The following is a 13,631-nucleotide window of genomic DNA, read 5'->3' on the forward strand; positions in this document are numbered from 1 at the left end:
TAGACTAAACTCTGTATCCATAGAGAATTCTAGACTAAACTCTGTATTCATAGGCTAAAACATAACGCAGGAGTGTTTTTTTGCCATCAAAATACATAAAAATACATGATATTGCAAAGTACTTTATTTGAGAACACAGATTCCTAAATTCCTGTCTCTATGATGCCCTTTGAATTTTCCATAGCTTGGAGCTGATTCAAATCTGGAACCATGATCTTGACTTAAGAAAAATTAGGGTGATATGAAATAAACAAAAAAAACCAACAAAGCTTCCTAAATTTTTTTCATATACAATCCTGTCAACTTAAGAATCCTTTAGAGTTTAAAGTGAGACCAAGGCTTTTAAAATGAGAAATTATAGGGATTACTGTATAAAAGTTGTAGAACCTATATAGCATTTATCATTTTAAAAGTGTTAGTTTCACTTTAAAACACGTATCTGCCTATTTACTTTCCTGAAATATTCTTCTGCAAACATGAAAGGGCTAGAAGTGTTAAAACTACCTGTGGCATGGACTTCTTTTGAATTCTTAGAAACTGCTTCCAGGGATAAACATAGGCTATCCTAGAAATACTAGTTGAACACTAGAATTCAAAAGTAAACAATGGAGACCATCCTTAATGAATAATTAATCCAAGATAATGGCTTAGAGATTTTCACTTAGGCAGAAGCCTGAAAATCCCACCTGATTCACCACAATATTTCATGAAACAGTCACCCTTTTATTCTCTCATTTTCAGCATCTTAAAGAGACCCACAAGAAGAGGAGAAAATTTAGTAGTTGGTATAAGACCGAAGGCATTGAGTTATTGGGAATTAGAGGAGTATGTACATGAAATCTTTATCAATCTAAACCCTGGAGGTTTAAGATCTTTCACTCAATGGACAGGAATTGGTAATACAAATGATTATGGAAAAGAATCTAGGCAAAGTGGCAAAAAATCCGACATCTGACTTTTTCTACTTAATTATTTTGGGAAATAAAAAATTAGAGTATAATTAATTATTTTGAAAAGAAAACTAATGCTATTCACAGAACTAGACTCAAGGGAAACCTGAGCCTAGAATTTGGAATGGCTTTTAGTAAAGCAAATTAGTATATTTTTTTTGATTCTTACCGAATATAGTCAAAGTATTCCTTGTGCTGGTTACGATAAAAAACAGAAAATTTAAGCATCCGTCCTGCAATCACTTCGGCCTTCTCCAACAGTTGTGTTAGATGAACTTTTGAATAGTCTGAAAATAACAAAAAGACAAGTCTGTTATTAAAAATATATCACCAAAAGTACTAACTACGTGCTTAATAAATTGGAGATTATTAAGATTCACCTTTAGTAAATTCATCTTAATGAATAGGAAATTGCATTTAAAAAAGAAAACATTCATTGTCTTTGTGTGGCATATTTTTCTTTCTACACAAACATTTTTGTTACGGTTTATGGTTGTTTTTTAGAATACTCTTTCATTTTTTTTCACTCTTTGAAATTAAAGATCCTAAAACAAAAATGTTCAATAAGGAATACAGACTCTGCATGACCCAAGTAATGTCAATCAGCCATACTAGCTTTTCTTCAATCAGCTGATAAATTGGATAAAAAAAGCTTATAATCTATAATCAATAGCAAATAGAATTTAGAGGAGTAGCAATAATAATGTTCATTTAATTTACTCCCTAAGTCTATGAGGTTGGCAAGGTAGATTAAATATGATCATTTTATTGATGCAGAAATTGAGGCTTGTCACAATGATTTGCCATATGTTCATATAGCTAGTAATTTGGAGACTAGGTCTCTGGCTCTTAGTTGATGGTTTCCAGGTACACAAGACCCTTGAAAATCTAAAGCATCTCTCAAAGTAGTCTGATCTTTTTACCAACTTTTTGTTTTAAAAACTCAAGGTTGTTGTCAAACTCCAGTACCAGAATCTAAGCAAAAATTCTGGCCTATAAAGATTATACAACTTTCCAAACAAAAGCAACCTAGTTGAACTGCTCATAGCAGCACAACTTTACTGTTCCACTGGCTTAACAAACATTTATTTAGATTAGAACATAAAATATACAAGGCACCATGCAAAATTAGATGATCAGGTTAAAAGATAAAAAAAATCTTCTTTTCAAAGAACTCGGTTTGAGAGAAGAGATAAATATACAGACAACTATGACTTATTATGGGGTAAGCACAGGGTTTTATCTCTGTCATAGACTAGAATAGAGGTAAGCTAGTTAGTGGCATTCTATTATTCTATTTTATTTCCAGTTCTTTGCCCAGTGCATAGCACAAACTATGTGCTCAAGAAATGCTGAGTGAATCAGATGTGCAGATTAAAAGACAATTTATACGAAATAACTATCTCAAGATTTCTCAGAAGAATCAAGGTTATTGATGAAGTTTTGGTGAAACAGTCTGAATTATTTTGATAAACTGAAACAACAAACTTTGAACAGCTTAAGTTCCCCTTAAATTTTAGTCATGGAAATAAAACTGCAAAATAATTTATAGAAACATACTGTGGCACACTTAAAAGCTGGTATTCTCATTATTTATCCCATAACTTCCTTAGAAGAATTATGGGATGTCGTTAAATAAAAGAGTAACAGGGAGGGGCTGGCCCGGTGGTGCAGCGGTTAAGGGTGCATGTTCTGCTTTGCCGGCCCGGGGTTCACCGGTTCGGATCCCGGGTGCGGACATGGCACCACGTGGCAAGCCATGCTGTGGTAGGCGTCCCACATATAAAGTAGAGGAAGATGGGCACGGATGTTAGCTCAGGGCCAGGCTTCCTCAGAATAAAGAGGAGGATTGGCACATGTTAGCTGAGGGCTAATCTTCCTCGGAAGAAAAAAATAAATAAAGTAACGGAGATTGCTCTAAATGAAAGAAGACATAAAGTTCTCCTTCATATACAAAGAAATAAAACATGTACTCATGTAGTTAGATTATAAAACAGAGTGAATGTATATGTGGATCTATTTATTTATAGACAGACAGATAGATATTTCTGAACTGGAAATGCCAACAGTCTTCCTTAAGCTAAAAAAAGAAATATTTTCACACCTTTCCCTAATGTCAAATGGGGTTTTAGCAAGTAAATTATAGCTCTTTTTAATGGACAAATACTATGATATTGTTTGATACAGTCCTATGGAAAACAGCATGTAGATATTAAAACGATGTCAAAAGAGACCGTTTCTCTTACTGTTTCTTCCTCAGATTAAACCTCCCTGGTAGGGTGCAAGGAATGTAAATGGAAAGAAATGCAGTGAAAAGAGTAAACACGAGCTAGATTTCCAAAAGGAATTTTAATTTAGAAAAAATTGAGGGGATATATTAATTCCAATATGACACAAATATAGTAAAAGTTACCTCAATGAGAATTCTTTATTCACTATTAATACAATATGGAAATCTTCAGCTATTTCATTACTGATTGCTAGACTATGATTAATACCATATTTCATCTATTCTAAAATGTATTTTTTTCATGTTTTAGCATCTCTGATATGAGACAATAAATGTGATAAGAAAACACTGTTTCATAGTTTAATTGGCAGTAATTTCTCTTAGTGATACATAAAACAGTGGATCTTATAGTCAAGGACATCTTAGAGAGGAAGAAATATGGTACCAGAGATGCTATCTTCCTTGCTCTCAAACACTCAAATCCTTAGCAATCAAGGATGTAATCCTTAGCAACTTCCTCATAGAATAAACAAAAAGGGTTGAAGATAATCAAAATAACATAGAACTAAAATTTCATCCATTCAACATATCCACAGGAGAAGTTTTATACTGAGTTTGAGATTAAGAAACAACAGAAGATAATGAGAGAAAGCAATAGCTAAGCACATACTGAGTCTAAAACAATGCAAGCATGAGACTATGGGAAAAAAAGGCTGATTTATCTGAAAGATGCCTCAGCTGGGGAAAGTTGCTAAGCAACCTGCAATAGGTGAGGTGAATTGTTTATAAGACTTTTTCTACATGCTCCTTTATGTTGAAACAAACACTCAGCCTCTCTCTACAATATTTCAGAGGAAGCAATCACCTAGACAAAGAGGAAACAAAGCCCCATTCTAAGAGACAAAAGGAGAGGATGACAGATGCATTAAAGTAGAGACATCTTTACATCTCTTCAACACCTATTTAAGTGCTCAATAAATATTTGTTTCTTTATTGAATGAGTACACAAATAAATAAATGAATAAGGTGAATGATAACATTTCCAATGTAATGGAATATTATGGTATAGTTTAAGATCAAAGGGGATGGGCTATCCACATCAGATATTCCAATGCCAAATGACTATGAGGTACTTTATAATGAAGCAAAGATTTACACACACATGCTCAGGACACTAGTTCAGAGATTTTCAGCACTCAAGTGAAAAATCCAATAACATTCCTGCTAGGTACAGTCATTGAGGTCTTCCTCCATTCCCCTAAATTAGAGAAGGATGTTCCTGGCTCCTTTCTTCCAGTACTCATGAAAATGAAAAATGAAAAAGAAAAAAAGAGGAAGGGAAAAAAGCTCTCTCTCAAAATGAAGCTCAAAATATGCTGGGTACATTTTCAAACTACATCAATTTTTATTTGCAAAGCTTTTACTTCAAAAAATCAAACTATCCATGCAGCAAAAAGGTAATTTAATGCCAGTACCCAGCTTTCACTGAGAACTTCAGCTTTCTCCAATCAATACAACATAGTTTGTTCTGTTACTGGCAATGCAAAAATGACCAGTGCAATAGATATCACCTTATAATTATAAAAAAGAAATATTTCTGTAATTAGCTCTCCAGGACTATTAAATAAGATTTTCTCTGCATTTGCATCTAGTTCTCTTACCTGCTGTGCAGAATTCTATAATTTCACTCCATTCAGAAACAACGTAATCCCCATCAACTTGTTTTGAGGCAGTCTGCACTGCTACTGTGTACTCAGTTCTTGGGCTCAAAAACCAGTGTCCACGGACAGTCATCGGCAAGGGAACAGCTTTTGCAACCAATTTTGTTGGAACATCCTAGGAAAGGAATGAAAGAAATAAATTAATTTAGCAGTATAACTTGAATCAATAGTAAACAACATGGAAGAACTTATTAAATTTTTGGCTGATGACAGAATTTTCCTGTTTAAAGATATTTAACAATTACTATATTCAAATCTCTTATTCTTCAGATGTAAAAACTAAGGCTGAACTTGATCAAGAGATAGGCTCAAGGTCATACAGCTAGTTAATGACATAAATGTACTTGGACTCCAGTTTTCTTCTATTCTAGTATAATGTTCTTCTCTGTACACTCCCTATATGTGTTCCCTAAAATGAAACATTCTAGTACTAAATGATAAAACAAACCAGAAACATGAAAGAAAATCAATAGACTTAGTATTTAAAAATATTATATTTGCTTAATTTTTACTACTCAATAATTTCACTGGAGTAGTTTGTTACTAAATATTTTGTAGGTGAAGGGAGAGAACATTTTTAAAATAAATGAATCTGTTTTATATACAAATGAGGTAACATTTGCTTCACTTGTATTCAAGTATGGAGCCCATATGTCACAGAAATGTTTAGGTATTTCTAAACAAGGACTAATAAGGTAATTAAACATGCTAGTTGACTATTCACTACATTTCCAAAGATAAGGTATTCTAGATGTGAAATGAAGAAAGGGGGTCAAGTCTTGGCCTATTCATCATGTAATGTTTAATATTGCAAAGCTACTTTAAGAAAGCAAACGTCAGAAAAGAGATTATCCATCACCAGAAAGTCTAATCAAAATTGGAACATGGGAAAAATAATGACATCAATCTTGTTCACTCTCTCACACTTGTCTGTATGTATAATCTTCACTTATTGCTAGTATGTATAATTGCACATTTAGTAAACACATAATTTTCAGAAAAGATAAGACAGTTCTTCCAAAAGATTTTCCAAGTTAAAATTTAGTATCAATATAAAAAACAAGACTGACTTTCATCACAGTGAAAATACTGAAACATAAGAATACTTAAACCAGATAACTATTATCCTCTCTATAGCTACTTTTGAAGGGAGATATGTATTAGAAAAGATATGTGATAAGTCGACAGGTATGAGAATAAGTATCAGAGAAGTGTTACATGTCTAAAACATCTAAACATTGTTTTTCATTCTCAAACCATAAAATAAAATTGATGACATAAAGTAATCTTCAGCCCTTAAGTATTTTAACAAATACCCTAAAGTTTATAAACTGTATCACATTCCTCTTTTGGCAGTTATTATAGGGAAAATGTGTGCTTCAATGGAAAGCTATGCATTGCCTATAGCACAGTCTTCTGGCTATCTTCTTTTGATTCTGTGGAAGCTATTTTACAACTCTGTAATTTGTAGATACCTGATAATGATTCAGTAACTCTTGTCTAAATACATGCAAATAAATTTTGTCCAGTGGAGAGACAACCCTCCCCTTCTGTCCTCGCTCCCTCCCCAACCCCAAACCAGTTTTGCCTCCACTTATACATTTATTTAAATATCCTGATCTATAACTGTGTCTTTTCTTTGGATTCTCCTTTGAACTGGTTGTAATACTTCACTAATTACCTCATTAATGAGTTAAAGAAAATTTTTAACACATATTCATTTTTATGTCTGTCTGAGAATCATGATTTTACTTTCTTTTGGAGAAATTGTATTTAAACAATATACTCTGGTTGTATTACCTCATCAGTTACCTCATTAATGAGTTAAAGAAAATCTTTAACACATTAATTTTTATGTCTGTAGGACAGTCATGATTTTATCTTTTTTTGGGAGAAACTGTATTGTAACAATATACTTGGCATTTCATGTTCTTACAAAATTTCTTAGAGGGATAGGGTTTTTAAATGACATATAATTTTTATTTTTCCCAGTGTTAAATACATTATATAAGTAATTAATAGAACCTTATTCTTTCAAAATGTCCTCATACTTAGAAATTTTTTAAGATGCAAATAAATATTATATGTTAGGATTTTACCTTATGTTTAAATTTATTGGAGTTCTTGTTCTCTTTCTTGTTGAGGTCAATGAAATAGTGTGTAATACGGTCCTTTGATTTTGAATCCATTTCCCATGAAATCTTGAATGAATCACATGTAATGTTGCTTATTTTTATGTTATGTGGTACAGGAAGTTCTTCCATCTCTGCTATGCCACTGTCTTGTGATTTGTTCCCTGCAAGAAAACAATGCCCAGATAGTTAGTTTACAACCAATGGATTTTTCCAGTTTGCAAGGCCATTAGCTGTGTATATATTTCTGAACTCAACTATCTAATTACTAAATATGACATTTCATTTGTTTGTGAAGTAATTTGAGTGTTAATGATAGTAAATGACATTTACAAGGTCATATTACCAATAAAAAGCCTTACCACCTCTACATTTTCAATTTACTTTTCCAATTTCTGCTTTCACAGAATGAAAACAAAAACACTAATGATTCATCTTTCTAATGTATGAAAGACTAGCCTTACATTGTAGGTTCCATCTCAAAAGCCCCATGAGACCTTTTTTCCTACATGACCGATCAATTCTGCTCTAAAGTAATAGCAGGTGTTTTAAGCTAGATAATGTCAGAAATGTTAACAATGAAAGAGTCCGGTCAAAGGAAACATTTTTTTTAAAAAAAAAATCTATGAAGTATCAGTGATAGTCTATAAAAATTGCTCCTCCTTTTCTCTTTTGGAAATTTATATATAGAAATAGCATGTAATGGTTATAGCACATATACAAATAATATTGAAGACCATTCTCTTACAAGTTACTATGCCAACAATTACTCTAGGAACCTTTTTACCTGTCATATCTTAATAAATTTAATTTTGACTGCTAAAACAATTGATAAGGCTAAAAGAGAAAAAACAACTGCCTTGTTGATTAATTTCATTAAAATCTTAAGAAGCGATCTGACATCTGATTACTTTGAAGATTGTGTTCTACATTTCCACTTAGAGAAAATGCTATCACTTTTGCTAACAGTTTAGAACAGAATATGATAGTTGACAGGACAAAAAGAGAAAATACAGACTTGCCAAATTTGTTTCATATATAGGAAAGATATACTGGATCAAATTTTACTCCAATTCTTCCCATGTTCCCTTCCTCCAAACCAACATAAAATTCAATGCCACAGAAGAAAAAATATTTATATATAATTGTTATTCATATGATAAAAAGTGGTAGGTCATAAATCAGCTACATAACCTGTTCCTTAACAGAATGAAACAGCAAATCTTGATCAACAAAAATTCAAAACAACAATGAATGTTACCTTGTGACAATACTTTTCACTTCCAGTTGGATTGTGTTCTCCACCCCCATGCTCTCATCTCAATTACTGATATAACACTTTTGACAATTCCCAGTCTTATTAAATCTTTGACCCATGTTATCTCATCTCAAGTGTGTTGTGGCCAGAGGAACTCAAGGACAATCGAAAACTAATCTCAAAATAACTTAAGTTCTTTATTGTCATTTCTTGAACAATACTTTTAAAAATTCTTCTTTCTTCCCCTATGTACTGCCCTCACACTCCAGTTTCTCCAGATTCCCCTCCATAAAACTCCCAGAAAAATTATTACTGCACCTTTTTCTCTCCTCCTACCCTGGCCTCACAGAATCCCTAAATTGCTTCTGGCCTAAAGCTTTTCAAAAGTCAGGGAAGGGCAAGAGACCAAGTGGAATCCTTTTATGACTTTGGGAAAGGGAAAGGCAATAAATACTCAAACATTAGTAAGTTTTGTTCTGTTTAGAAAAGCTCACATTTTTACTTATGATTCTGATTGCAGTTATCTTTAAAATGTAACACTAATGAAAAACTTTCTGGTCTCTAATGGTAGAAATTTCTGTAGAACTCATCTCCATTATGATTGCCCATATAATTTCAAAACAACTGAAAGAATTATTTAAGATCATAGAGAAAAATAAAGCTATTTTGCATTTGATCCAATTTAGTGAAAACACAACTTCAATACATTAACACTAAGATACTATATTTTGCCGTTTAAATTTCCACTATTGTTATCTTATTCAACCTTAAAGTTACAAATAATTGATTATTTTCTAGAATATAATACTTTGTTTTATGCACTTTTTCTTCTAATTGATAAAACTTGAGAAAGAAATTTTTACCTTTATTGAAATGTGGAAACTTGTGCTCAAATCATATTTTCCCATTCAGAACAATAAAAAGCTTAAACCTATAAAGGATTTGTTATATCAAGAATCTTCATTTTCAAGCTACTTACCATAGTCCCAGTTCAAAACAAAGCCCCTAGATTAACCTTTATGCAGCTTTCTTACTTGGGCAGAACAAGTAAATAATTTAGTTTAAATAAATTCTACCTAGTTTACATGTAACTTCCTTCCTGCTCATACTCTCTGAAGCAAGTTTTAACTGAGATTTTGAGATTGGTGACAGAAGATAATGATTCTGTCTATAAAACTGGTGAAACAACAATGATCCACATGACATTAATACTCAACAATCAGCCAATACTATCTTAGATCTGTACAATCAAGTGTATTTCCAAATGCAGCTTCCCTTTCTCAGTAAGACTTCATCTTAAGGATAATTCTAGCTACCTTTCTCTACTTTACATGCCAAATGATTCTAAAACCTGTGGCTATGTTGCTAATTGGTAATGCCGAATGGAGAACAAATAAATGGCATTTTTATCTGTCCAAAACATGAAAACTGGTTTTCAGAACAAACATTTCGAAAGCACTGTTCTAAGAACAGCAATTATTGAAATGCAAGCTGAAAACATTGCCAAATTATGCTAATAAATTTATATGTATGGCTCTTCTCTCACTGAACTTAAATTGCCTTACAAAAAGAGAAAGAGTGTTTTAAAAAGGTAGTTAGTGTTAATAACAAGCCTTGAGCTGTCCTAAGAAAGAAATTGCAGGTGTTAGGTTCACCTCCCTAACAAACAGCAACCAGGAGCAATTTTCTCATGCCATCTTTTTTCCTTCCTAAAGTTTTAGTGATCAAAAAGTCTGCTACCATAATGCAGACAGGAGGGCATTGATTTTATAATTAAAATTATATATGTATATATATGCTTAAATAAATATATATTTTAATGATTTTCATTACAAAGTCAGAGATATGGTCTGCTGGGGGAAAAGTGCTTTTCATAAAATAAACTTTAAAATGCTGCAATACTTTTAAAGTCATGAAAGAAACCAGTGAACCCTGGGCCACTGAAGCAGAGTGCGTGAACTTAACCACAACACTACCAGGCTGGCCCCTAATCTTTCATTTTTTGTTTCATTAAATCCAATCTCGGGGGCTGGCCCAGTGGCATAGTGGTTAAGTGCACATACTCCTCTTTGGCGGCTTGGAGTTCGCTGGTTCAGATCCTGGGTGCAGACCTACAAACAGCTCGTCAAACCATGCTGTGGTGGCATTCCACACAGAAGAACTAGAAGGACTTAACACTAGGATATACACCTATGTACTGGGGGAGAGGAAAAAAAAGACCCCCCAAAAAAAGTCCCAAACCACTACCCACAACATCCTTCTTTGTCTATAGTTAAAGATGTTATTTAAGGTGGTGGCTTCAGCCATCTTGGTGAGTTACTAAGTTTTCTCAGGTTTCTGCCATGTATACATGTTATTAAACTTTCATTTTCTCCTGTTTTACTGTCTCATGTCAATTTAATTTTTAGACCAGCCAGAAGAACCTAGGAGGTAGAATACTTCTTCCCTACATTAGTCTATACCTTTACTGATTTTGACCCCTCAGCCCCCATCCAGGGGATATTGAGCAATGTCTGGAGATATTTTTGATCAACACAACTTGAGGAAGGTGCTATTATCACCTGGTGACTCTACACTGTGAAGCTTCCTTGGTCTATGACATAAAATATCTAATCAATTCAATCTGTTAAGTTGAAAACCTCAAGTCAGTCAATTGCTTAAGGTCAGTGTACATATCCTTTGGAAAATAAAAAGTTAATTAAATGATGTTTTTGATATCACTGAACTCAGTATTTTTTTCTATACATTATTTACTGGTATCCTGTCCATCTGAATATGTTTTTTGCAGATTTAAAATAATTACAATTTTGGATATCCAACTACCAGAATTAAATGAAGCCAGGAACTGAGGATAATTATTTCTTAGGTACTGAAATAGAAAATAAGATGTGGGACTGGGGCATGACGGAAGGTAAGGATTATGCTACCCTACACAAGAGAGGTGCATAGGCTTGCATATTGAGGCAGCATTCAAAAGAGAACAAACACGAAGAGCTAAGAATGAATTGCAGGACTGATCCAGGAAGGAAAATGTGAAAAAGGACAAAGAAGAAAAGTAATAGAACCCATGAGCAGATCTCAAGGTAGGCCAAAGTCAAGCCAATTTTTTAAGTTTCACTTGCAATAAAGTAAACTGCATTTGTTTATATACCTCTGAGTATTTATCATGAATTACACACTTCCATTATGCTAATACTCAAATTAATTTCCTATGTTGATAGCTATACTCCACATACATAAGTATGCAACTATTAATTACAGATTGGCTAGGACTGTATATCCTAGTCAGACAGACAAGGGTTTGAATTCTAGCTCTGCCACAAGGAATTGTCTGATCTTGAGTAAGTCTTCTAACTGTCTAAACCTCCATTTCCTCATAGCTCAATGAGTATTAAATGAGGTAATGCAAAAATACAAAACATTTAATATAGTATCTAGCATGTAGTAGTTAATAAATGTTAGCTAATTTAACATTACATTGATAGAAAAAGCAATATTAATTCACTCTACCCATTGGTCCAATTAATGCTTAACTTTTCTAATTAACTCTAGAATGTCAGTGCCTCCAGAATCTTAAATGATTTTTTCATTTGGGAAATCCTTCAAATATGCTGACATTCATTAGTGTCCAGATACATACAAGTATTTTTGAGTAAATCCATACATGCTGAAAGAGGCTATAATTTCCTAATTTTTTTCTTTAACCAAATCATTTTACAGATTACACATAATTTCCTGTCTTTAAGATGTTATTTAACCTTAGAGCTTGCCACCCTCCTTAGTATATTATTTCTTTCCATGGGCCTTTATTTTTTTATTTTTTCACAATATACCACTTTTTATTACCTCTTACATTATTTACTGGTAATTTACTGGTCTCTTTCTAAATTATTTCTCTTATATTTATGCTTATAGCACATCCTAATTATCTGTACGTTTTTCATAGTTATTTCACATCCACATCATTAATAAAGATTTTTTAAAAGCACATTTTCCCAATAATCATAGTATCTAAATGGCCTTTCACCCCAATTTTGGATCTTAAAGTCTCTATTCTGTGATGATCATTCCTGGGTTTGTTTTAAATCCATGTAACAGTACTTCTTTATTAAGGGAATTCCAATTCATTTTTCAAGAAAGTTTTGTGAGGTACTATTTTATTCTTCAACATTGATGAAACTACATTTATTGAACCAGCTGCAGGGCTACTGAAACCTCCTGATATCAACACTTTTTCACAGCTTCTCATTACTCCAGAGGTTGAAAGTTACAAATGAAGGACATAAAAATTCAACTGTCAGAATATTAGGAAAATAGTTCTATAGGGAACACTAGCACCTGAATATTAATGAAAATTTTTTCTCTCTGTAAAGGCAATCTATGTGGTCAAAAGCAGGGGAATATGACCACCCTGGAACCTCAGACTCTGAAATCCAAGACACTCATATTCTGAAGAATCTGAATGTAGTTAATTTACAATGCTCATGGATTTTAGAGTTCTGAGCTTTGTGTGAAACCAAGAAAACCCGCTTATCTCTGTAGTGCTGACCCTTCACATACAGCACTGGATTTTCTAGTTTACTGAAGAAACACAAAATTCTGGTTTTGCTGCCATAAGAAGTATCACAAGATTAATGCTTCACACTATTTGTAGGCTTATCTCTCTTAGCCATATCTGGTGTTAAATTCCAAGTTAAACTGTCTAATCAGTTTTAAAATGGATGTGATCACTAGCCCCAGAGTTGAACTGAAGCACTAGTAAATGAGCAGCAAATAAAAAAGTGGAACTCACTCAGTATCTACTGTGCAGTTAAATTACTCAAAAAATATATATACATGGGCTAAAAATAGTGAATAAAACAGCAATTATTTTTTTTGTCATTTCTCCTTTTATAAAACTCAAAATGGCAAAAGCAATGATAAAATTAGTGCATTTTGTTAAACACGCTTTAAAGATGAGACAAATTTGTTTTTCACTTGTCTCACTACTCAAATGATAAAACTATTTGGAGAATAAAATTGAAAACAAGCTTTGACAAATGATGACATGATAAAACAAATTTGTAAAAAGAAATAATTTTATATTATTGAAAAAAACACTGAATGACAATTGTTGACATCAAGGATATAGCCCAGGTTCTCCCACCAACTGGGCAAATCAAGATGTAAGAGGTTTCTTAGTTAACTACAATAGACAATATTTAAATATAGCATTACATCAAAACCTTTTAGTAACAGAAATACTAATTGAACACTTATACCTGTTAGGTAGTGTTCTAAGAGTTTTAAATATATATATATATATATATATTTAAAATTGGCACCTGAGCTAACATCTGT

General features: G+C 32.8%; 1 protein-coding gene across 3 annotated transcripts in view; it reads right to left on the bottom strand.

Moving 5' to 3' along the window:
- PHYHIPL (phytanoyl-CoA 2-hydroxylase interacting protein like) overlaps window positions 1–13,631 on the bottom strand; it is a 65,866-nt gene that overhangs the window by 6,156 nt on the left and 46,079 nt on the right. For all 3 annotated transcript variants that reach the window (XM_046654178.1, XM_046654179.1, XM_046654180.1), the window contains 3 exons: window positions 7,001–7,197; window positions 4,842–5,016; window positions 1,120–1,237 (listed from right to left, as the gene is read on the bottom strand). In XM_046654178.1, the coding sequence (XP_046510134.1) occupies window positions 1,120–1,237; window positions 4,842–5,016; window positions 7,001–7,197 (490 nt within the window). The remainder of the gene's footprint in view (window positions 1–1,119; window positions 1,238–4,841; window positions 5,017–7,000; window positions 7,198–13,631) is intronic.

The sequence above is a fragment of the Equus quagga genome, chromosome 2, assembly GCF_021613505.1.
Source record: "Equus quagga isolate Etosha38 chromosome 2, UCLA_HA_Equagga_1.0, whole genome shotgun sequence".
NCBI classification, from domain to species: Eukaryota; Metazoa; Chordata; class Mammalia; order Perissodactyla; family Equidae; genus Equus; species Equus quagga.